Source organism: Sturnira hondurensis, unplaced genomic scaffold (assembly GCF_014824575.4).
Source record: "Sturnira hondurensis isolate 20B ecotype Veracruz unplaced genomic scaffold, ASM1482457v3 Scaffold0013515, whole genome shotgun sequence".
NCBI lineage: Eukaryota > Metazoa > Chordata > Mammalia > Chiroptera > Phyllostomidae > Sturnira > Sturnira hondurensis.
The window spans coordinates 3,526,439-3,552,446 of record NW_028086146.1 but is presented as its reverse complement, the minus strand read 5'-3'; the positions used below and the strand labels follow the sequence as shown (position 1 = coordinate 3,552,446).

The 26,008-nt window shown below is 41.2% G+C and overlaps 2 protein-coding genes across 2 annotated transcripts in view; both read left to right on the top strand.

Moving 5' to 3' along the window:
* PIP5K1B (phosphatidylinositol-4-phosphate 5-kinase type 1 beta) overlaps positions 1–26,008 on the top strand; it is a 319,864-nt gene that overhangs the window by 66,505 nt on the left and 227,351 nt on the right. The gene's annotated exons all lie outside the window — the stretch shown is intronic.
* Positions 20,310–25,764, top strand: PABIR1 (PP2A Aalpha (PPP2R1A) and B55A (PPP2R2A) interacting phosphatase regulator 1). The gene has a single exon (XM_037061707.1). The coding sequence runs from the start codon at positions 20,454–20,456 to the stop codon at positions 21,312–21,314; it is 861 nt and encodes a 286-aa protein (XP_036917602.1). The 5' UTR covers positions 20,310–20,453; the 3' UTR covers positions 21,315–25,764.

Genomic DNA, 26,008 nt, shown 5'->3' with positions numbered 1-26,008 from the left:
TCATATTTTTCTGTTTGGTCATTTTTTTCTTCCTTCTGGTCCACTTTCTTGATTTGAGTCCCAGTTTCCTTTCCATCACTATTGGTTTCCTGTGCATTTCAATTAGTTTAGCCTTTATTTGTTCCTCTAATTTGTGACTAAAATCGACCAGTTCTTTGAGCATCCTGATCACCAGTGTTTTGAACTGTGCATCTGGTAGGTTGGCTATTTCTTGGTCGCTTAGAGTTATCGGCTCTGGGGCTTTGAGTTCTTCTTGAGCCATATTTTGGTCTGTTTGCACCTGTTATGTATAAGGGCGGAGCCCTAGGTGTTCACCAGGGCTGGACAACTCAGTCGCTGGGTTGTGATGCTGTATGTGGGGGCGGGGTCAAAGAGAGGCAATGGTGGTCCCCTCTGCTGCTTCCCACCCCCGGGGCCTATGCCCTCTGTCTTACTGCTCGCTCCTTCGCTGGTTTATCTGTGCGCGAAAGTGTGACCACGGTCAGCCTGCCGCCTTGTTCCCTCACTGGGTCCACCTATTGCTACCGCACACCTGGGATCCACCGAAGGCTGCCCGCGCACCTGGGTCGGGAGTTTTTCCTGCCCAACCCTGCTTCGCTGCTGGCTCCGCCCCTCTTACTGGTCCAGTTGAATGATTCGTTGTTGTTGGACTTCTATATAGTTCAATTTTTTGTGTTTCAGCTGCGTTTTTGTTACTGAAACTTTGTTGACTTTAAACTTGGTTGTGAGAGGAGATACAGTGTTTCCACCTATGCCTCCATCTTGACGGAAGTCTCCTTTCTTTATTTTTCTTGATGAGTCTGATTAAATGTTTATCAGTTTTGTTTATATTTCCAAAGAACCAGCTTTTGGTTTCATTGATCTTTTGTATTGTTTGTTTGTTTTTATATTCTGCTTAATTTACTTTAGCACTGATATTTTATTATTTCCTTGCTCCTACTCATTTTAGGCCTTATTTGTTTTTTTTCTAGATCCTTTAAGTGTAAGGTTAGATTGTTTATTTGAGAATTTTTTTGAGGTAGCTCTTTATTGCTTTGAATTTCCCTTTTAAGACAACTATGCTGTGTCTCATTGATTTTGTGTTGTATTTTCATTTTCATTTTCTCATGGGTATCTTTTGATTTCTTCCTTGATCTCATTTTTTAATACATTCATTGTTGGCCCTGGCTGGTGTAGCTCAGTGGATTGAGCGCGGGCCTGCGAACCAGAGGATCGCGGTTCGATTCCCAGCCAGGGCACATGCCTGGGTTGCAGGCTGGTTCCCTGCAGGCCAACTCCCAGCAGGGGATGCATGAAAGGCAACCATACATTGATATTTCTCTCCCTCTCTCCTTCCCCTCTGAAGATAAATAAATAAAATCTTAAAAAAAATACATTCATTGTTTACTAGTATGTTATTAAGCCTTCTTGTGTTTGTGTGTTTTCCAGTTTTTTCTTGTAATTGATTTCTAGTTTTATATCATTGTGATTGGAGAAAATGCTTGATATGATTTCAATCTTCTTAAACTTTTTGAGACTTGTTTTGTGTCCTGACATGTGGTCTATCCTGGAAAATGTTCCAGATGCACTTGAAAAGAATGTATATATTTTATTGCTTTGCAGTGAAATGCTCTGAAAATATCAATTAAATACATCTGATCTAGTATGTTATTTAAGGCCACTGTTTCCTTGTTGATTTTTTGTCTGGAATATCTACCCATTGATGTCAATGTGCATATTAATCCCTACTATGACTTTATGACTGTCAATCTCTTCCTTTATGTCCATCCAGATTTGCTTTATGTATTTAGGTGCTCCTATGTTTGGTGCATAAATGTTTACAAGGGTTATATCCTCTTGTTGGATTGCTCCCTTTATCATTATGTAGTATCCTCTGTCACTTATTGTAGCCTTTTTTAAAGTCTATCTTGTCTGATATAAATATTTCTGCCCCAGCTTTTTTCTTCGTTTTAATTTCCATGAAATATCTTTTTCCATCCATTTACTTTCAGTTTGTGTGTGTCTTCTGTTCTGCAGTAGGTCTCTTGCAGACAGCATAGATATGCATCTTATTCTCCTATCCATTCAGCTACTCTGTGTCTTTTTATTGGAATACCTAACCTATTCACATTTAAAGTGATTATTGATAGGCATGTGTATATTGACATTTTATTCTTTCTAATTATGTTCCCTTTTTTTAATCCTTTTTCTTAAAGAAGTCCCTTTAACTTTTTGGGTAAAACTGATTTGGTAGTAATGAACTCCATTAATTATTTTGGGGGTTGTTATTGTTGTTTTTGTCTAGGAAGCTCTTTATCATTGAATTTTATTTATTTATTTAACCTTTTATCCTTATGAGAGGACCTGCCTTTAGACTTTAGAGAGAGGGGAAGTGGGGGGAGAGAGATGGAGAGAAATAGCAATGTGAGAAAGAAGTATCAACCAGTTGCTTTCTGTGTGCACCCCAACCAGGGCCCAAACCCACACCAAGGCATGCGCCCAGACAGGAATCGAACCTGCATCCTTTGGTTTATGGGATAATGCTCCAGTCAACTGAGCCACACTGGTCAGGGCGTACCTTTCCATTTTAAATGACAGCCTTGCTGGGTAGAGTAGTCTTGGTTGTAGGGCCTTGCTTTTCATCACTCTGAATATTTTGTGCCAATCCCACCGGCCTGAGTGTTTCTCTTGAGAAATCAGCTGACAGTCTTATGGGACCTCCCTTGTAAGTAATTGTCTTTCTCTTGCTGCTTTTAAGGTTCTCTCTTTCTCTTTAAACTTTGGCATTTTGATTATGATATGTCTTGGTATGAGCCTCTTTGGGTCCATAGTGTTTGGGACTCTCTGCACTTCCTCGACTTGTGTGCCTTTTCCCCTCACCAGGTTAGGGAAGTTTTCAGTCATTACTTTGTCCTGTACATTCTCAATTCTTCTCCTGGGGCTCTTATGACGTGGATGTTATTTTGCTTGATGATGTCCCAAAGGTCCCTTAATTGATCCTCAATTATTAAAATTCTTTTTGCTGCTTTAATTGGATTCTGATCCCTTGTCTTTCAAATCACTGATTAGTTGCTCTACTTTATCTAATCTGCTGTTGATACCTTTTAATGTAGTCTCAGCTCAGATATTGTATTACTCATTTCTGACTGCTTCTTTTTCTCTTTTAAAGATTTCATTTATTTATTTTTAGAAAGAGGGGAAGAGAATGAGAAAGAGATGGAGGAAAACATCAATGTGTGGTTGCCACTCATCTGTCCCCTACTGGGTACCTGGCCTGCAACCCAGGCATGTACCCTGACTGAGAATGGAACTGGTGACCCTTTAGTTTGCAAATTGGCATTTAATCCACTGAGCCATACCAGCCAGGCTGCTGGTTCTTTTTTATATAGTTTCCATGTCCTTCTTTTTATGTTTACTATCTCTTTTTCGAAGTTCTCACTGAGTTTATTCATTTTCCTAATATCCTTGAGCAGTTTTATAGCCATCATTTTGAATTCTGTATGTGGTAGATTTCTTGTCTTTATTTCATATGGTCCTTTCATTCCAAGCACATTTCTTTGTGTCCCCATATTGGCTGCCTTTGTGTATCTCTTTCTGTTTACTAAGTAGATATGCTTTGTCTCCCAGTCTTGGGATGGTGGCCTTATGTAGTAGGTGTCCTTTGGTAATCGGTGGTGTTGTCTGATGACTTAATCTAGGTGATCTAGGAATGTCCCTTGTGTGGGTTATGTGATCCCTTCTGTTGTAGTTGCGTCTTGATTGCTATTGTCCCGTTGGTGGGTGGGGTCAATCCTGAGTTTAGGTGACTGTGAGGATTGACCTTGGCCACAGTGTTATGAACTGTTTTTCAGGTCTGACCCCACAACATAGAATTTGCCTTAGCAGTATCTGGTGCCTTATAAGATATTTCCTTATTTGTGCCACTTGTTGAGCTAATTGGCTTGTGCTCCACTGTCATCTGAAGCTTGCCTTTTGGTGTGTTGGTTCTGGGGCCTTTTGGGAGGGACTCCAGTGCAGGTCAATGTCAGACACTGCCTGTGACCAGTGCTAGGCTACCTGTTAGGAGCTACAAAGCAATATTGCTGGCTGCCTGTTAGGCTTAGACACTTAAAGAGCCTCCGGTGGTACATGAGTTACATGAGCTAGGTCTTCAGTGAGTCACCAGGTATGGACAAGTGGTATTCACCAGGTTGATACAGATTCACACTTGGTACCAATGGTGGTCTTAGGCCAGCTGCCCACTTGCCTGGGGCCTGCAGATCTTTTCAGTGGGGTGGTGTCAGAGAACTGTCAGGATGAAGCCAGTGGAGTTCATCAGATTAAAACAGCTTAAGATTTGGCCATGTGGAGGCAGAACTCTGCACAGGAACAGTAGTGCCAGTCAGGGCATGCAAAGAGAAAATGGCTCTTAACTAGAGTCACACAACTTAGTTTCCCAGTACACTTCTGACACAGCCAGAGTCTGCTTGGAATTCCTTGCAAACTTTCCAAGAAAGACCACAGTGCGGGCCCAGGCTGGCCACAGCCAGCAGACGCCTCTGCAATGTGTGACCTTTAGCAGGGTGGGGCTGCAGGGAATTGATCTGGTGGGGCTAGTGGATCTCCATTCGGGGGATAGCACCTTTGCAAGCTGAAATCAGCCCTGGTCCTAATGATAATCCATTCAGCATCTTCCTGCGTATCTCTGACACCCTCTGCATCCATTCAGACTTCCTCAAAAGCCCTCAACAAACTCTGCACCATGAGCCCAGGTTGGCCTCAGCTAGCTGACTCCTTCCGGGAGCAGGTAGGCTAGCAGGGCAGGGCTGTAGGGAATCAGGAGGGCAGAGCTAGTGCATTTCTCAGGCTGATGCAACAGCAGGGGAGGGTGCTCCGGCCTGGAAAGATGGTGTCTGTGGGCACTGTGGGCGAGGACAGTGACAATGGCTGCTGTCCCTCTAGCCTTCTCCCAGTAGACATAATTCCCAGTCTCACCTTGTATGTCTCCAGCCTGCTCTGAGCCACTGTTCCAGTGTGAGTACCTGCAAAATGGGGTCTTGAGTGTTGGCCCTTTAAGAGGGTACCTGGGTTTCTAGTGGACTCTTGTCTTTTTCTAGTGGACAGACTCTCTGCTGATTCTCACAGCCAGATGTTACGTGGGGTCCTCTTCCCAAATCTGATGATTCAGTCTGGGGAGCCTGGCACGGGGTTGCGATTTAATGCTCCTCATTAGAGAATCTTCGTGACTAAGATGTCCCTCTGGATTCTCCATCACCACAGGTGGGTGGAGGGCCAGCTGTTCTCGCATCTCCGCCCTTCCTACCAGTGTCGACATGGCTTCTTCTGTAATTTTTTGGTTCTAAGACTTCTTTTCATTTAGTCTTCAGTTGGTTATTCAGGCTGACTGTTCCATGATTTAGTTGTAATTCTAGTTTGGTCCCAGGAGGAGGTGAGTGCAACTTCCTCCTACTCTGCCACCGTCTCAGATCTCTCACAATCCCTATTTTCTTCAGCGTTCTGCCACATTTGACAAGTGTTCTATGTGTAACAAGCAGCACCCTTGGGATATAATCAGAACTCTCTATTTTTGTCTCTTCCTGTAAACGTATTCAATGGGGAAAGGTCTGCTTCTGCCGCTGGATGAAGACTCAGGAAACTTCCTGCGCACTCTTAGGTGATACAATCTTCTAGTGTCCCTTTAAATCACGTTTCAATTGAGTATCTCAAAGGTCAGGTGCCATGTAATTGGCAGAATTTGCAACTTCAGCTCTTCCTGTCCCTTGGTGAGGGCCTTCTGCAGGCAAAACATCTCAGCTCCTGAGGAGGGGGGCAGATTCTTCTCATTCCTGGCCTTTGACTATCTGCCCTTTCCAACTGATTGAGGTTCTAATTTCTTGGGTTCAAAACAGTGACAGGAAGAAGTCCAGATAACAGAAAAATGAAAATTTTCACTGACAGGTTTTACTCAACTAGTCCTGTTGTTAATATGACCTCTTGCACCCTGAATTAGTCAGGTTAAAATGGATTCTCCTGGGGTGCTTTTTTCAAGGTTCCTCATATACTGTCTGCTCCTCTCCTAACTGAGCTGGAGGCAATCTCTTCATCATCTAAACTGTCAGGATTTTAATAAATACTTATGACAGTTGACATGCTTTTTACCTTAGTAGTTTCCAGCTTCTGGAGTACATCAGATTCACTTGGACAATTTTTTAAAGATTTTATTTATTTATCTTTAGAGGGGAAGGGAAGGAGAGAGGGAGAGAAATATCAATGTATGGTTGCCTCTCGTGTGTCCTCTGCGGGGAACTGGCCTGCAACCCAGGCATGTGCCCTGACTGGGAATTGAACTGCGATTGTCTGGTTCGCAGGCCTGTGCTCAATCCGCTGAGCTATGCCAGCCAGGGCCCACTTGGACAATTTTTAAAAAATAAAAGTGCCAATACCTTGCCCCCAGCCTGTTCAGTGGGAATCTCTATATTGGGGGTCTAATGTGTTTGCTTTTTAAAATTTCACAGATGATTCTGATGCTTACTGAAGGCCAAGGACACAAAATCCGGCCCTATATTAAAGTTAATAATGTGCGGCTTCCTTCCTGGACTCTCAACTTCCATTGGGTCTTTTTCATGTTTACAGTACCCTTTATAAAGCCTTAATCTTAACAGATTCTGCTTGTTTTGGGGCACGAAGGAATTTGAGATCTCAGGGTTCTAGTAGAGAAGCTCTGTCACTGAGATTTTTTTCAGGCTTCAAACTGAACTGCATTTATTTCTGGTGCTCAATAAATATTGTATGAAGAACTGGCTAGGTGGTTGGTGTCTAGGAAAGAAAAGTTTATATAACAGTCCAGTTAAATAAGATACACTGGTTACGGTTCCTGTGTCTGTCTTGAGAAATATCATGTGTGGCTGTGTTCTAAGAGCTTAAATGAGCATTACCTCAAATGATGTTTACCACAGTCATTTGATAGAGGGAATGTGGTCCTCACTTTTTAGATGAGGAATCTGAGTCGCAGGGAGGGTAAGTAACCTGACCCCCAAGGTCACGCGTGCATAAGGTACAGTCAAGATTTCAACCCAGGTTCTCTGGCTTTGGATCCTGAGTTACCAAATACTATGTCGTAGCACTTCTCATTCAAAGGGAGTAGAACTGTAGAGAAATTTGGGGAGGTATTAAGATTAGCCAGTTTCTCCTCCTCCCCTGCTTCTGCCTGCCTTCTTTCAGTCTGCCTTCCTCTCTGTCCTCTGCCTACCTGCCCTCCTGCCCTACAGGGGAACATTAGTGAAAGAATCTTAGCAAAAGGCAGGGGTTACCTTCATGAGGTTAATTTTAAAAATTTACTCTGGCAGCATTTATGTAAACTTGCTAAAATGAGCAAGAATTGTAAGAAGTTATTGTAGTAGTTGGGAGGAAATATTATAGAATGTTTGCTAATAGAGGCGGAAAGGAAGAGAAGGATGTCAGATGTTATGCAGGTAAAATTGAAGCAGTTTAGTGACAGATTATATGAGAGACATGAAGGAGAGGAGAGATCTAGAATATGTTGAGTTTTGATGTGGTTGTCTTGAGAGAATGTTGTGTAATTCATTCTCAAGAAAAGAAGTAGATTTGGACTAAGGAAAAGTGAGATTGTCCATAGCTGAGTTTGAAGGACCTGTGGAATAGATGATGGAAACATCTAGTAGTTAGTTATATATGACAGTCTAGAGATAGAGCAGCCCCATGTAGGGATATAAATGTGAGAGTCATCAGCACATTGGTCATAGTTAAAGCCACGAAGTGGATGCTTTTGCTTATAGAGAGAGAATTTAAAGTGAACGGGGAATCAAGGAAGCACGTGTTAGGAAGTAATCCATATGAATTTCATAAATTATCCTGACTCTGTCCTGGATGGCGTTTTGACTTTGAAGAAATCACAGGCCCTCTCTGAAACACAGTTTCCTTGCTGATAAAAGTTAGTGTAGGTGATTTCTAGAGTCTCTTTCAGATCTGACACTCTGTGGTTCTAATTGTTAGTATTTGTTTTCATGACTGCTTTGGGGGGAAATAGGGCATTTATTAATTGCTTAATCATGTAACCTTCATGAAATTGCATGTACCGCTCATCTGTTTTTCTGATAAACATAATCATTTTCCTGTACAGGTCAACCCCATCAATGCTCTTCAAAGATAGCCTGGGGTACCATGCACATGGTAGGTTTGAGGAACCCAAATATATTTCATGAGAGGCAGTAAGGTGTAGTGATTAAGAGCTTAGCCTCTGAAGCCAAACCCCTGGACTCTAATTCTTCTGTTACACAACCTGCTATGTTACCTCAGGTAATTTAGCTAATCTCTCTGTTCCTCCCTTCCCTCATCTATGAAATAAAGACAGTATTCTTAGAGATAATATAGGGATTAGATGAGTTAATATATACACATTACTTGGAGGGATACCTGGCACATATGCTCTTAGTAAACGGAAACTACTACTGTATGATGATGACAATGACAACATAGTCTGTTGGTAAATGTCTTAATTGTAAGGGTTGAGGGACTTCTGGCCAAGATGGAAGCATGGGTAGGTATGCTTTGCCTCCTTGCATAACCAAAAGAAGGACAACAACAAATTTCAAAACAAAAAATAACCAGAACTGCCAGAAAATTGGACTGTATGGTAGTGTGACAACCAAGGTGTTAAAGAAGAAACATTAATTCAGACTGGTATGAAGGCTGGAGATGGGCAGCCAGGGCAGAGAGGACTCCAGGCAAGGCGGTGGTGGCTGGAGGACCGGGTGGTCCCACATTTTGTGCAGATAAACCAGGAGGAGCAACTGGGGAGAGATAGACTACCCAACCCAGGATTCCAATGAGGGAAAAGAGAGTCTCATAACTTCTAGCTGTAAAAACCTGTGGGGGTCGCAGTGGCAGGAGAAACTACCAGCCTCATGGGAGAATTCACTGGAGAGACCCACAGGGTCCTAGAACATACAGAAATGCACCCACCCTGGGAATCAACACCAGAAGGACCCAATTTGCTTGTGGGTAGCAAGTGACTAAAAGCTGGCTAAGAGTCAAGCAAGCTGAATTGTTCCCTCTCTGACCCTCCCCCACATACAGGGCCACAGCACAACAAAGATGACTGCCCCACTCTGGCAAATACCTAAGGCTCCGTCCCCTTACAACTTGACAGGTGTCCCCAGACAAAGAACTGTGGCCCAAATGAAAGAACAGATCAAAACTCCAGAAAAACAGCAAAGCAATGAGGAGATAGACAACCTCTCTGATGCAGAGTTCAAAACACTGGTAATCAGGATGCTCACAGAAATGGTTGAATATGCTCACATAATAAGAGGAAAAAGTGAAGGCTGTGCAAAGTGAAATGGAGAGAAATATACAGGGAACCAAAAGTAAAGGGAAGGAAACCAGGACTCAAATCACTAATCTGGAACAAAAGGAAGAAATTGACAGCCAACAAGAACAGAATGAAGAAACAAGAATTCAAAAAATGAAAAGAGGCTTAGGAACCTCTGGGACAACTTTAGGTGCCCCAACATCTGAATCATAATAGGGGTGCCAGAAAGAAGAGAAAAAGAGCAAGAAATTGAAACCTTATTTGAACAAATAATGAAAGAGAACTTCCCCAATCTGGCAAAGGAAATAGACTTCCAGGAAGTTCAGGAAGCTCAGAGTCCCAAATAAATTGGACCCAAGGAGGAATGCACCAAGGCACATCCTAACATTAAGTTACCCAAGATAAGGAGAGAATCTTAAAAGCAACAAGAGGAAAGGAGGCAGTTACCTACAAAGGAGTTCCCATAAGACCATCAGCTGATTTCTCAAGAGAAATCTTGCAGGCAGGAAGGGGCTGGAAAGAAGTATTCAAAGTCATGAAAGGCAAGGACCTACATCCAAGAATACTCAATCCAGCAAAGCTATCATTTAGAATGGAAGGGCAGATAAAGTGCTTCCCAGATAAGGTCAAGTTAAAGGAGTTCATCATCACAAAGCCCTTATTATGTAAAATGTTAAGAAGACTTATCTAAAACAAGAAGATCAAAAATATGAATAGTAAAATGACAACAAACTCATAACTATCAACAATTGATCCTAAAAAACAAAAACGAAAACTAAGTAAGCAACTAAGAACAGGAACAGAATCAGAGAAATGGAGATCACATGGAGGCTTAATAAGGAGGGGGAGAGTGGGGGGGAAAGGTACAGGGAATAAGAAGCATAAATACTAGGTACAAAATAGTCAAGGGGTGGTTAAGAATGGTATAGGACATGGAGAAGCCAAAGAGCTTGTATGTATGACCCATGGACATGAACTCAGGGAGGAGGAATGCTGGTGGGAAGGGAGGTATGGGGCAGAGGAGAATAAAGGGGAGAAAAAATAGGACAGCTGTAGTAGCATAATCAATAAAATAATTTTTAAAAACTGTAAGGACTGAATAAGTCTAATATCTTAGACTTTCTATTTTCAAAAGCAGAGTGAAGAGGAAAAATCTATATTACTTCCTAATACTTGGAGACTTTCAGATAGCTGAACTCCATGTGTGGTAAAAGTTTTATTTTCTGGTAACAAATTACTAAGCTGCAGGTGAAAAAGGCAGAGGGATACAGAATTACAATTGCATTCAGTGTATAGATTCGCTGGTATCAAATAGGAGGAATTATCGTGCCCCACCCTTAATACTCTTTCTTTTTGTTGCTTTTCCTTGTCATCTTAACATGAAGCTGGGCAAAAGGAGAAGAAAGTATGGACTGCCCTTTCTCAGTAGTAAACCTTGCTGTCTTGAAGCAGCTGAGAAGTTGGTGGCTGTTGGCTGTGCTGTTGTTACCCTCTAAAACAAAACAAAAAATCATTTTCTTAGAGCGTGTAGCTTATGAATCTTTTAGACTGGGGCAGCAGCTTCAAATTTCTTTGGAACCTTGGGCCTGCTCCTCGAAACATACCTTCCAGGTATCACCTACATGGAGGGAAAGATGTGTTGTGAGGAATAGTAACTATTGAAACTCCTTGAATCTTTTCCCAGTTTCTTTCTCTTTACTCCTCATTTTTTTTTTCTGAGAGAGGCTGGATCTAACATGTTTTTCAAGCACAGACAAGCGGGTGTCCCTGTGCTGTTTATTATATGCTGGGAAGGACAGTAGCATGACGGCAGTAATTCAAAACAGGGTTTAAAGTGAATACATAAGAATAATCCCCTGGATTAGTCTCAGTTGGAAAGTCCAGTGTGACCAGGGAGGGCAGCTGCTGCTGCTGGTGGGGATGGACAAATGGCTGGTTGAAGGGAATGGTATTCACTGATCCAGACACATTTTTAGTGACCAGTGGCCTATCTCCCCCATGGGATCCATCTGTTAGACTCAGAGTGTAAAATTCTTAAATAATATGGGGTGGGGTTTTTTTGTTACTTTTTCTTCTTAAAAACTGTCTACTTGATTGCATATGAACCTTTCTGTTCACACTTTTTAGACCAAAGAAATGTGTAGCTCTAAGAATTATTATGATCTCAGGGAAGAAGCTGAAGAGAGAATTTTCCCGTACAGAATCAAACTAAAGCAAGAGAACAAGGGAGGCCCCCTGGTGAGAGCGGTGGGGGAAAGTCAGCGGGGTCATTTTGTGATCAGAATGCTGAATATTTCGATAGAGAGAAACCAGTGCGTACAGGGCCTTTACTGTTTGCTAGGCCTGTCATGGACATGGTATCATTTTATCCTGACAAACAGGTTGTGTCCCCACTTCATAAGTGAGAAAGTGAAGCCCAGAGAGGTTGACAGACTTGTCCCAGGTCACGGGGCTGAAAGAACGATAATCTGACTTTTTCTTACCTTTTTTGCTATGGCCCTGCTGTGCACCAACATGGTGAGCCCTTCAGTATATAAGCCAACTAGATTTGCAGCTTTCTCATGTTGTGCATATTTTAAAATTAACTTTACACATTATCCATAAAGCCCCCAGTCCCATTTTTCTTCTTGCCAGATGCATTATCTTTGAGGTGAAAGGCAGAGAGAAGCGTGTGTGTGTGTGTGTGTGTGTGTACGTGTGTGTGTACGTGTGTACGTGTGTGTGTACGTGTGTACGTATGTATGGGTTTATGGCCTAGGAGAAGTTCAGTGCCAAAGAAAGCACCAAAAATAGACACTGCCCAACATGTACAAAATCAGTGAGGAACAAATGATATTCTTTCATTTTTCTATTCTATTTAAAAGACTTAAGGCAGTAGAGACGAGGGCTGGATGACTTTTTTAAAAAGATTTTATTTATTTATTTTTGGAGAGAAGAGAAGGGAGAGAGAAATAGAGGTAGAGAAACATCAATGTGTGTTTGACTCTCGTGCACCCCCTACAGTGCCCTGACTGAAAATCAGACGGGTGATCCTTTGGTTCTCAGGCCAGCACTCAATCCACTGAGTGGATGGCTATCTTTAATATACTCACTGATATTCTCTCTTGAAAAAATTGAACAAAGTAACTATGATTTGCATGCATTTACTTACTTTGCTGAGGGCCTAAACTGGGAACTTCCTCCATCCCCTTTGAGGCCCTTGTCTTTCTTTGTACTTCCTCCATATTAATGGATGTAGTTCCATGTACCTGGTGTGATGACTTTTAGCTGTTACACAAAATGAGAGGTGAGAGGTGTCAAAAGCCCCTTAGTATACTCCTGCTTTGATTTTTCTAAACTTTGATGTTGCTTTAAACATTTAAGGATTAGATTAAACAACTTTACAGGTAAATTCTGGAAGATTTTCTGCACTTAATAGGCTCTCAACAGTTGTAGAGTGAGTACTGGATAACAGTTTCTGAGATCATCTACTGTTTTCTTTCACTGATAACAAAAATAAGTTCCTTGTGGCCAAAATCATATCCTGAAACACAATCTCATTCTTTCAACACGTAATAACAGCTCCCACTGAGTTACTTTGGTGTTAATTTAACTCTTGCATTTTATGAATTATGCTAGGAGAATATTGCAGGACCATTTTTAAAGTATATTTTATTGATTATGCTATTATAGTTGTCCCATTTTTTTCTCCTTTATATCCCCACTTTGCCCTGCATTCCCCTACCCTCTAGAATCCCCACCCCCCTTAGTTCGTGTTCATGGGTTGTACATGTAAGTTCTTTGGCTTCTGTGTTTCCCATTCTTAACCTACCCCCGGTCCTTTTTCTGCCTACCAATTATGTTTCTTATTACCTGTACCTTCCCCGCCATTCTTGCCATTCTTCCCCCTTCCCCTCCCCACTGATAGCTCTCCATGTGATCTCTATTTCCCTCATTCTATTCCTGTTCTAGTTGTTTACTTAGTTTTTGTTTTTGTTTTTTAGGATCAATTGTTGATAGTTATGAGTTTGTTGTCATTTTACTATTCATATTTTTGATTTTCTTTTTTCACATAATAAGGGCTTGATGATGATGAACTCCTTTAACTTGACCTTATCTGGGAAGCACTTTATCTGCCCTTCCATCCTAAATGATAGCTTTGCTGGATTGAGTATTCTTGGATATAGGTCCTTGCCTTTCATGACTTTGAATACTTCTTTCCAGCCCCTTCCTGTCTGCAAGGTTTCTCTTGAGAAATCAGCTGATGGTCTTATGGGAACTTCTTTGTAGGTAACTGTCTCCTTTCCTCTTGTTGCTTTTAAGATTCTCTCCTTATCTTGGGTAACTTAATGTTAGGATGTGCCTTGGTGCATTCCTCCTTGGGTCCAATTTATTTGGGACTCTGAGCTTCCTGAACTTCCTGGAAGTCTATTTCCTTTGCCAGATTGGGGAAGTTCTCTTTCATTATTTGTTCAAATAAGGTTTCAATTTCTTGCTCTTTTTCTCTTCTTTCTGGCACCCCTATTATGATTCAGATGTTGGGGCACCTAAAGTTGTCCCAGAGGTTCCTAAGCCTCTTTTCATTTTTTGAATTCTTGTTTCTTCATTCTGTTCTTGTTGGCTGTCAATTTCTTCCTTTTGTTCCAGATTAGTGATTTGAGTCCTGGTTTCCTTCCCTTTACTTTTGGTTCCCTGTATATTTCTCTCCATTTCACTTTGCACAGCCTTCACTTTTTCCTCTTATTATGTGAGCATATTCAACCATTTCTGTGAGCATCCTGATTACCAGTGTTTTGAACTCTGCATCAGAGAGGTTGTCTATCTCCTCATTGCTTTGCTGTTTTTCTGGAGTTTTGATCTGTTCTTTCATTTGGGCCACAGTTCTTTGTCTGGGGACACCTGTCAAGTTGTAAGGGGACGGAGCCTTAGGTATTTGCCAGAGTGGAGCAGTCATCTTTGTTGTGCTGTGGCTCTGTATGTGGGGGAGGGTCAGAGAGGGAACAATGCCGCTTGCTCACTCAGCTCTAGCCCTAGTTTCCCACAAACTCTCCTGTGAGACTGGGAGTTTCTCCAGCCATTGAAACACCCACAGTATTTTACAGCTAGAGGTTTTGAGTCTTTAGTTTTGTGGTTAGTCAGCCCCACCTTGCCTGCACCTTCTGCTGCCTTGCTGCCCCTCCTGCTGCTCTGGTTGAATGTTTCTTTAACTCCTGGGCTATCAGAGTTCCATGCAGTTTGATTTTCTTGCACTTCTGGTTGTTCATTGTTTTTAAATTGGTTGTCTTTCTTTTGGTTGTGCAAGGAAGCGAAGCTTTTCTATGTATGCCTCCATTTTGGCCAGCTCTTAACCATTTTCTCCAGAACCATTTTTTTGATTGAACACAAAGATTGCAGTTGAGAAAGTCAAAGACTATAAAGTGGGTTTCATTTCCTCCTTCATACCTTCTTAAAAACAACTAACTTTGAAGGCTATGTGGGAACAGGACTAAGTGAGCTGATGGTTCTGCTGGTGACCTATAACTGGCCTCAGACAAGTATCCAGTGGTTTTGTGAGGCTGCTGGAATCTATTGGTCTTTAGGGGCCCAGTGAAATGTAGCTTGAGGGATATGTGTGTGTATGTGTGTTTGTGTGTGTGTCTCCATTCTTTCTATTGTCAAGGCTAGTAGGCCATTCTTTCACTGATACTGTGACCAGTCAGAGAGATTTAGAAGCTTAGAATTCCAGTTTAGAGTTAGACTCATGGTTAATGCTTGAACAAAGTATCTTCCTTCCAGTTGGAGTATATTCTTATTCTTTTCTGTCCTCCATTTACATTCCAAGTTCCTATTCCCTTTCTCTTTGCATCAATAGCAGTTTGAGGTCTAACTTCATACACAGTAAAGTATATAAATTTCAAGTTTTTAGTTTAACAAATGTTTACATATGTGTGCATCTGTATAATTAGCACCCACATCCAGGATATGGAACATTCCCTTGTGCTCTTTCCAGTCAGTAGCTCCAAGGGTAACTTCTATTCTAATTTCAACCTCCATAGATTGATTTTGGCTGTTCTTGTACTTCATTAAATGGAGTCATAGAATTGTATTCTTTTGTGTTTGATTTCTTCCAATCAACATTATAATGTAACTCATCCATGTTGTTGAGTAAAGTATTCCACTGTATAATGTATTCATCTATTTAAATGCTTATGGACATTTGGGTTGTTTCTAGCTTTCAGCTATTACAAATAATAATGCAAGGAAGATTCTTGTACAGGTCTTTTTCGGAGACATAAACACTTATTTCCCTTGGATGTATACCCAAGAGTGCAATTGCTTCATCATAGAACATGAGTATACATTTTCTTTCAGTATGTACTGTACTACCAAGCCTTTTTCTTAGTGGTTATTCCAGGTAACACTCCCAAGTTCCTATATTTTGAAAGTATAATTTTCCTCTGCAATATTTTTATTCTAGGTTGGTGATGCTAGTTAATATGAAATTTGGAGATATTTTCCAGTTCATTGCAGATTACACGGGTGCATCTACGTATTTGTATTTCACATCATTCAATATGGATATCTGGGGAGTTTAATAGCGACAAATTGTCCCTAGGATTGAAAGGAAAGTGTTAGTTTGAGAAAGTATAATATTAATCACAATAAAATTTAACTACTGAATTGATGTCTGATTTTGTGACTTAGGAGTGAGCATAAATACCAGCCAAGTGTGGTGTTCAGTTCATACCCAGATCGAAACCAGGAGGGTGAATGGACTCAGGGAAGTTCTCCTGGGCCTTACCTCTGGCACCATTTTAGTGAAAGGCTGAATTGCATTTTATGGCTACTATTTTCTCTCATGGATTCCTTTAAGAAGAAGCAGTAACTCAGTATAGTAAACACTGCTTGGCATCCTCAGCACTGAGCATTTTCATTCTAACAAGTGTATACCAGCCTGTGGTTGAAAAAAATGGAAACTTAGGGCTTTAGTTTCTCAGTTCACATAATGGTTAGTTAGACCATGGCCTGCATGGTCTGGAGGGCACTATAACTATACTATTCTGGATATAACAAAAATAATTGCCAAAGTAAGGAGCACTTAGAATCAGTCTAGAAAAAGCTTAGGGTACAGCTTTCTTCCCTTTGAACAAAACTGTGTTAGTCCATTCACTCATTCATTGTGTACTTGCACAATGATTCAGAAACTACCTGTTCAGGATTATGTACAAGGCTCTGTTCTAGATACTAAGCATACAGCAGGGAACAAAGCAAAGGCCCTGGTGTCATGGAGCTGACCTTCTTGAGTATAAGGGGAGAAAAATAATATATACCTATATGTCATGTGGAGGAAAATAAAAACACATAAAGGACCATGGAATGTAGGCTTAATGTTGGGAACTGCTAGAGCTTTTTATGAGAAATGTCAGGGCAAGTCTCTGAGTCAGTGACATTTGTGCAGAGACCTGAAGGGACAGACAAGTACGAACATCCACTGGAGGAAGAGTAAGCTAAGTGGAGGGGGAATATGCCTGGTGAGCTAAAGAGCAGTGAGGGGGCCACTGCTGTCCAAGGGAGGCTGTGAGAGGCGGGTAGTTAGCAGTGACACCCAGGTCAGAATAGGGCTCTATATGAGAGCTCTTACGATCACTGTAATAGCCTCAGCCTTTTCTCTGAGCAGGAGTCCACTGGAGAGTTTTGAACAGAAAAGAGACTGATCAAGTCTATTTCTTCTCTTTTTTTCTTTTTTTTTTTTTTCAGGACGACCTTTAAACAATGGGTGGAAAAGTAACTGTAGAGACAAGGGTAGAAACAGGGAAGCATGTTCAGGCAAAACCAAATGGCAGAAATGTTTGATATTATAGGCTTATCACCACCTCCGTGTTTTGTAAGTTAGAGTAATTGTGTTTACCTAGACACAGAAGAATAATGTCAGCATGTTTGAACCACATTAGAAATAATTTAGTAATATGCATTAGCAGTATGCTATGGGTATTATAAAATAAGAAGCTCTATAGTTAATGCTTTTTTCTATTTAACATTAATTTTCTACTGGAAGCTCTTCCTCCTCTTTCTTCTGTCCTTGTTCAATAATGTTGTGCCATTCCTCCCACTGCTTGAACTTCAGTCATTTGTCACTCCTCTGTCTTCATCCTCTGTACATCCAGGCAGTCAGGTTCTGTTGTTATTACTCCTTGCTGACTCCAAATCCATCTCTTTTTTTTTTCACCATTCCCAAGTTTAGTTTAGACCCTACTTTCATTTCAGAGTTAGCCATCAAATTCTCCTCTAACCCATGGTAAATGCAGCAAAAACCACAGTCTTTGAAATGAGACATTGTTTCAAAATAGTTTAGATCTTTGCTTGTCTGTGTATTTGTAATTTTTGAATTTCAATTGCCTCTCTATAAAATGAGCATGACAATATGTAATGTATGGGATTGCAGTGAGGATTCAGAGGGACTGTGGAGTGTTTACAGTGCCTTGCAAGTAGTAGGCACTTAGGAAATGTTGGTTCTTTCCATCTTCCATTCTCAAATTTAGCTCCATCATTGATCTGCCTGGCAGGTCCTGTTTAAAGTACAGCTCTCATGTGTCATTACTCTTGTCAAAAAACCTTCCGTGGTTTCCTATTGTCTCACAATTCAAATAAAGACGCTACTGCCTGGCATCCGGTGCTCCAGTTCCCTCACTCCAATGATTTCCAAGTTTTTCCCCCACAACTGTTCTTGGAGAACTGTACATGGACAACTGTACATGGAGAACCATGTACTTCATGTATTAGCCAAATTCTCTATTTTTTTCATCATGTTGCCACTTCTACGTAAAATGTCATCTCATGGGGCGGGGGGCGGGCAGGGTTGCGAATATAAGACAGAAACCTGTACTTGAACAAGAATTAAATAAAAATTATATTTAAAAAACTGGGGAAAAAACACAAAAAAACAAAAAAAAATGTCATCTCAGTGTTAGCATTATACCTATCCTTCAAACCCTGTCTCAAAAACCACTGCCTTTACAAAGCTGCTAACAACCTGGAGGTGGAAATGGCAACACTGGCAACATGTACCCAGGCTCTGGATCCAGGTCCTGCTACTTACTGTCATCCTGGGGACACTATTCAATCTCTGTAGCTCAGTTTCCCCTGCAAAATGAGAGCAGTAATACCTACTTCCTAGGATTGTTGTGAGGATTAAATAAAATACTACATGTAAAGCCCTTTGAATAGTGCCTGGCACTTGGAAAGCTTAAACTAGTTTCTGTACAATCTTGGGCATGAATAATCGTTATTTTTATCAACAGGATCTGTATTTTACAGGGAATTCAAATTAAATGCTGTTTGAGATACAGTGGGAAGAGGCATGGACTAGGAACCAAGAGACCTGGATTTTAGTGTTGGTTGCCACTTAGCGTCTCTGAGTCTTTCTTTGCTGCAAAGGGGGGGAGGGGAGGGATGAACAGTAATCAATATGCTTTCTTTCCCTTCCACATGGATATCTAATATTGCCTCAAACTCTAGTTCAAGTAAAAAACAAAAAACAAAAACTTATGAGTTACCTTTGAATCATCTATTTCTTTTACCATCTATATCAAATCTTACTGGTTTTAAATACATCAAAAACCAATCTGCTACAGCCCTAGTCCAGTCCTCTCCTGTCTGCACTGTTAAAAAGATTCCTTCCTAATCCATCTTTCTGCCTCAACTCCTGCCGTTTTTCAGCGTATTTTTCCACAGAGCCAAAGTGATATTTAAAGCATGAACCAGATAATATCACTCTCTTGCTTAAAACTCCCCAGTGGTTTTTCATCATACTTAGAACAAGTTCTAAACACCTTTACTTCCTACCCACTCTCACCCTTGTGCTTTAGATGCATGGCCCTCTTTTCCTTCCAGTTTCCCAAACTCGCGTTGCCTTGGGCCTTAGCACGCGCTGTGCTCTCTTGAAGTATTCATCCTCCAGAGGTCAGCATGGCTTGCTTCTTGTCTCTGATCTCAACCCTAATTGCCCTCTCCCTTCTACGAGTAGTGTTCTATTATACCCTATTTTATTTTTTTACTATCTGAAAATAGCCTATTTCTTTCTTTGTCGCCTGATTGAAATTACATGTCCTCATATTAGGGTCTAATCATTCCTAGCACACTGCCTGGAACACAGTATGAAAAAAAAAACTGACAATGAGTAAATACATAAAGGATTAAATATAAACCCATTTTAATGAGATACCAAAGTTTACATGAGCCTAGTGTTTTTATTTTTAAAGTTTGAAGACTTGTTTGTTTTCCCTTAACTTAATTCCTCATAACTGAATATTATTGAATACATATGCTTGTGCCAGAAATGCCTGCACAGAAATAAAACAGTTGTGCAATTACAGGTTGCTTTCCCCCCAAGTTCTCAAATTCACCATTCCATCCACCTCCTCTCCCACACTATCACATTAGTGCAAATTTCCATGCCTTATGGCCTTCAGGGTTCCCTCCTGTTTCCCCCGCCCCGCCCCCCGTAAAGTCTAATCTCCCAATAATCTATTCTCCAGACTGCAGACTGCAGCCAGTGAGCTTTTCAGTCATCATCCTACACCTGCTTGGAAACCTTCGTAGTTTTCATTGTTTTCAGGATAAAGACGAGAATCTGCCCTGTCCCACCACGTCCCGTCACTCTCATCTCACCTCAGCCCTCTCTCCCATCCTGGTTCCCGCCTGCTACCTACCCGGCAGCCCTAGCTTTTCGCTTCCTGGACACTTCTACATTACACCCATTTCGCCTGCCTCTTATCTTAAAGAGACTGTCCCTTCCTCAAAGAAACCCTCTTTGGTTAGGCCAAGCACCGCTCCCCAGCACACAGCCCCACGTTACCAAGGGCCTCTATTTCAGAGTTCTTATTTAATAAGTGTATACTAGTGAATATGGTAACTTTATTAACATGTTCATGGGAGCTTGCGCTCAAGAGCAGCTTGCGGAAGGAACTTACTAGCCGCCCGACCACTCTTCGCCCCTCCCCCTAGGCCTGCGGCGCAGCTATGACGTATTAACAGGCGCCACGGGAGATGTAGCAGAACGCCTGCGCGAAGGGGCACGCAAGCGCAGAGGATCGACACCGCTGACAGATTCTCGGTGGTGGCGGCAGCAGCAGCGGACCTGGACTGCGGGGAATGGGAGTACTAGCTCTCTGACTGCACACCGCCCCCGCCTCCTTAGCCCCCCGACATGGCTCAGGAAAAGATGGAGCTAGACCTGGAGCTGCCTCCGGGTACGGGCGGGAGCCCGGTGGAGGGCAGCGGCAGCAGCGGCGGGGGCCTCAGGAGGTCTAACAGCGCCCCCCTTATCCACGGCCTCAGTGACACTTCGCCGGTGTTCCAGGCCGAGGCGCCGAGCACCAGGCGGAACAGCACAACGTTCCCGAACCGCCATGGCCTGCTGCTACCAGCATCCCCCGTCCGTATGCACAGCAGCCGCTTGCACCAGATCAAACAGGAGGAAGGCATGGACTTGATCAACCGAGAGACGGTCCACGAGCGGGAGGTACAGAACGCAATGCAGATAAGCCACTCCTGGGAGGAAAGTTTCAGCCTGAGTGACAACGACGTGGAGAAATCGTCCTCCCCGAAGCGCATCGATTTCATTCCGGTGTCCCCGGCACCATCGCCTACCCGCGGAATTGGGAAGCAGTGTTTTTCTCCATCGTTGCAAAGTTTTGTGAGTAGCAATGGATTGCCTCCAAGTCCTATTCCCAGCCCAACGACCCGATTTACTACTCGAAGAAGCCAGAGTCCCATTAATTGCATTAGACCAAGTGTTCTTGGACCATTGAAAAGAAAATGTGAAATGGAAACTGAGTATCAGCCAAAGAGATTTTTCCAGGGCATCACCAACATGCTTTCTTCTGACGTTGCACAGCTGTCAGATCCTGGTGTCTGTGTATCTTCAGACACTCTTGACGGAAACAGCAGCAGTGCTGGATCTTCTTGTAACTCACCAGCGAAAGTCAGCACTACCACCGACTCCCCGGTGTCACCTGCCCAAGCGGCCTCTCCTTTTATTCCAGTAGATGAACTTTCATCTAAGTGACTCACTCACCCATCCCAGAGACTCGGTTGTTTTCTGTTTTGTTTTGTTTTGTTTTGCAATGGAGAGAAAAATCAAGTTAGAGCAAGCACTGAACTTTGTCGATTAATTTGAGGCTATTTCCTATTTGACCCTTTTCCTTTTTTGGAATTTACTGAACTGTTGATATTCTAGAGAACTTTTATGTCAGGTTCCTGAGGATACCCTTGAATTCAGTGTAGTAATATTTTGAGACGTTTTCCCAATAAGTGTGTTGAAGCATACATCTTTACGCTGCTAATATGTCTAAATACATATGTTATCCCTTGGTTTTTTAAAAAATAACTGAGAGCTCTATTTATTTATGGGATTATTAAGTTCTGATGCAAATATAAATGTTGAATTAATCAGTGTAGTAAACTGATGTTTTAAAATTCCATACTTCATGCCCACACTAATTTTAATGTTATTTTTAGTGATTGCGAATTTCTATTTGATGAACAATAACGTACTTATGCTATTTTTAAAATATGTTATATCAATCCAGTGGTTGTCTGTTTTATCCAGGAATCCTTGGATATTTAATTTTCTGGGTACAGAAAGTGGGTGGGAGGGGGTATGATAAAGAACAAGATATAAACGTTAGCAACAAATCTTTTGAAATTAAATATAGATGTAAACATTTAAGAAAAACGTTTTAAATGAAATTTAATAGCAATTCTAAGTTGTACAAATATAATTACAGAAAATGATTTTTCTTTTTTACTAGGAAGCGCATTCTTTTGGGTATAATCCTAAAGTGAAATGGGACAGTGTCTTGCAGTCTTAATTCACTGCACGTAGACTGAGACCAGGTTCTTTGTACCACTACAAACTTAAAAAGTTTTTCAAATGTACAAAATGTGTGGGAAGCCCTGCTGAACTTCAGCAGAGCCTCCAGGCAGATAAAACTCTCAGTCATTATTAATATGCTTTCAAATATCCATCATGCCTCGGTGAAAATTGTTGCCAATGAGAAGCCAGAGCAACTTTTGGCTGCTTTTTCTCTGCCCATCTGTCACCTTCCTGGTTTTCCCTGGCTCAGGAAGGAAGCAGCTGTTTCCTTGCCAACAGGTCGTTCCTCTCTACCTCCCAGCAAACCAGGGCATCGATGCACCATCGGTTAAACAAGGGTACCGTGTGCCTTGGATTTCTGACAGTGAGCAATGGCAGGACCATGGAATTGTTTCAGGGACTTCTGTGGTGAAAGCTACAGCGGGAATTGAGTGCCTTGGGGATGTCAGTTGATTAAGGGTCAGTGACTTGCAAGAGAAAATCGATGGAGAGTCGCATAGGTAAATCATTATTTGACTTAGGTTTTGTTAAAGGTAGAATTGGGAAGTGTACTTTTCTTTGCATTTTACAATTAAGACAAAATATAAAAATATTTAGTAACAAAATGTTTTTTATATTATATTTCGTATACCATCCTTAACTAGAGAGACACAGGAAAGAGAGAGAGAAGAAGAAAAGGACGTAGAGAGAAAAAAAGACTAAAAGAGAACAAGACAAGAAGCTCTGGCTTTTTAAAGTTATTGCCTACAGAGACTTTAACAATCATGTGGAGTTTTTATAGCTGTGAGGGTAAATGGAACTGGTGAACTTTTAAAAGTTACCTCAAGAATTCAGTGAAAATTTTATCAAGGGTAAGATGATGTTCAGAGGCTTAAAATTCTCTCTTTTAGGTAATAGTGTTCCTTACCCATTCCTGACTTGTTCCTCAAATTCAAACGTATATATCCAATTTCCTGTTCAGCACTTCGACCTGCTTCCAGAGGTACTTTAATCTCAGCATCTCTAAAGCAAAATATATGATCTTCTCATTGAATCTGTTGTTGAATTACCTAAATTGAGGATGTCACCACCATCTAACTTCCTAAACTAGAAACCATGGGAAACATCCTTGACTTTCCTTTTTCCCTACCTGGCATATCCAGCTTAATCACCAAGTCCTGTCTACTGAAATGAATCTCATCTCTCTCCCTTTCTATATCTCTATCGCCACTGATTTGGCTTAAATTCTGCCTTAAGTGATCTGCCAGCCCATTTTCTTTAACTCCCTTTTGGCCCAGTCTTCACACTGCCTTTACAGTGATCTTTTAAAAATACGAACTTGAGTTTTCACCCTCCTGCTTAAAAACTATATGCTTCTCCATTTCGTGTGTATATATATTATGAACTGGCCCTACCCTTGGAAGCTTCCGTCCTCTGGTCATCCTGTCCCAACACACATCTTTCCTTCTTAGTCTGCAAACATGAGCCTACTTGGTATTCTTTCAATATGCCATATACTTTTATGTGTTTGTATCTCTGGATAGATTGTTCCTTCTTAAAAGGCGATTTCTGTCCTTTTCAATGAGGCAAGTGCTTTATTTTTATTGCATCTGAATTTGTGAAATAATGTATACCTGATGATTATGAAAATATTAAACAATGCAGATATCTATACAGTAAAAAAATGAAAGTCTGCCTTTTAATATATAAAATTCATCTTCCCATAGTTAATTTCTGTCAATACTTTCATATATTGGACAAGATGTGTGAATCCACATTTCCATGTATGTATATGTATATAAATTCAGGAAACCAACATGTCATTTACATCTCTCTTCCCTTCCTTCCCCCATATCTTATCATGCCCCAAATCTTACTGATTGTATTTTCCAGGATCTATTTTCTTACTTTCACCTCCGCTGCCTGTCTGATCCAAGATGCCATCATTTCCCTCTTAGGCTTCTGAAGCTGCCTTCTAATTCCTATTTGTCCCCTTCCCACTTGCTCTGGTTGACTACCCATTTATTCTCCACATAGCAACTAGAGTAATTCTTTTAAAATTGCAAATCTGATCCATTTCCCAGCTTTAAAGCTTTTTTGCTTCCCGTTGTTAGGGTATAACAAAATGGTTGAATTCTGACCCGGGAGGCCCAATGGGAGCAAGCTCTTGCCTGTCCCTCCCCTTGTTTTCTGTGTCCCACCTTTACTGGCTTCTTGTAAATACTTTATGCTCTCTCCTATTTAAGGTCATTTTGCCAGGTCATTTTTCTTGAAGGTATAGAGAAACAGAGAAACCTTTATTTGTGTAAGCTTATTTTTCTATTTAAGCATTAAGTTTTAAATCAGATGAGTCTTTTAAGAGTTCATATAGACAGTTTACATTTTTGTGTTATTGTTCATAAGTTTAGTTAGTACTCTGTAGAATGTAAGGACTTAGATCATATAATAATTATCCTTTAAAAAACATTCTTTAGGGTATTAGTATTGCTAATGTATAGACTTTGTGCTAGAAGCCCCAAAGCACACAACATTTAGTTACAGTATAGTTTGTCATATGTAACAAACGTCTGTGGTATGTTTTCCTTTATTGTATTTGTTAAAAACACAATGTAAGTAGGAAAAATAATGGTCACAAAATTTGCAGCTGCTGGATGTCAGAACCTTTAAGCATACTTAAAAGGTTGATTGTAATCAAGAATAAGCTGTATCAGGTTGTCTTCCGGTGATTCACAGTTATTAGTTCAACCAGTTAAATACCTGTAGCAAGAGACTTAGATATTTGGCAGTAAAATGGGGGAAGTGTCAAGGCTTATGAGGGAAACAGGATTTAGATTTTTTTTCTTATGGGCCTGTTTATGGATGAGTAGGAAAAGCGTGAGGATCCAAGACAGAGGTGGGAGATGAGACAGTTGCCACAACGACAGACCAGAGATGCTAATGTCACCTACATTTCCCAGGTAGCATCAGGGAATAGAAGAAGGAGTTGGTCTAGGAGAGGAGGTCTGGAAGCACGTGGGGGCAGGGGTGGCAGGAGGACAGGAAGAAGGAGAGTGGAACAGCTAGGGAGAGATAAGTAAATGTTGAATTGGTATGCTGTTGCAGGAGTTTAGGAATGTGGAGGAAAGTATATGAAAAAAGAATTTTTATGTGAATGCTTCTATTTTCCAATTACTGAGGAGTCTATGATATTTGGGTGCGGAGCAAGTGTAGACTTGGAAGCTTAAGTGAAATGAAGTTTTAAACGTTGCCTCTATGAGAATCTGTAAAGAAGTGAGTAGACGGTTCATTGAGCCACCTTGGATGGCAGGTTGCGCCTGGACAGCGGGTGCAAAAGAAGTGGACTGGATTGACCTAGGTTTGAACGTTGGTAAGTCCTAGGTACTAGGTAAAGTACAGTGTGTAAAGCAGTGAAGAATTCTGAAAGTGGAGTTGAGTGACTAGCCAAGGCCGTGGAGATGGTAATGGAAGTCAATAGTGGGTTCTGGGCCATTTTTTTTTTACAAGGTCTTAACATTACAATCAGCCATAGCAAAGTCTACAGAGAATCTGATCTCACTGGAGAACTCTTGCGTTAGCTGTTTTGCCCATGTTTTTCATGGCTGATTTTGTTTAGTTGGAAAATCAATCCTACATCAGCAAGCCTTGGGTTCCACTTGTTTGACTTGTTTGATAAAAAAGATGTTGAGGCATTTTACTCATTATGCCAAGACAGTTCTTTATGCCTTCCCTAACTTGCCATTTGAGTAAAAAAAGGCTCTTAAAAGTTGAAATGACCTTTATATTAAAAATGACATGTCAAGTACTTGCTATATGTCAGGCAGTGTTCTAGGTGCTAAACAAGTGTATTATTTCATTTCATCTTTATCATCTGAAGTAAGTGCTATTATTGTCCTCATTTTATAAAC

Bases quoted from the DNA above. Each gene is read 5' to 3' on its own strand.
- PABIR1 (XM_037061707.1), top strand. From the start codon at position 20,454: ATGGCTCAGGAAAAGATGGAGCTAGACCTGGAGCTGCCTCCGGGTACG.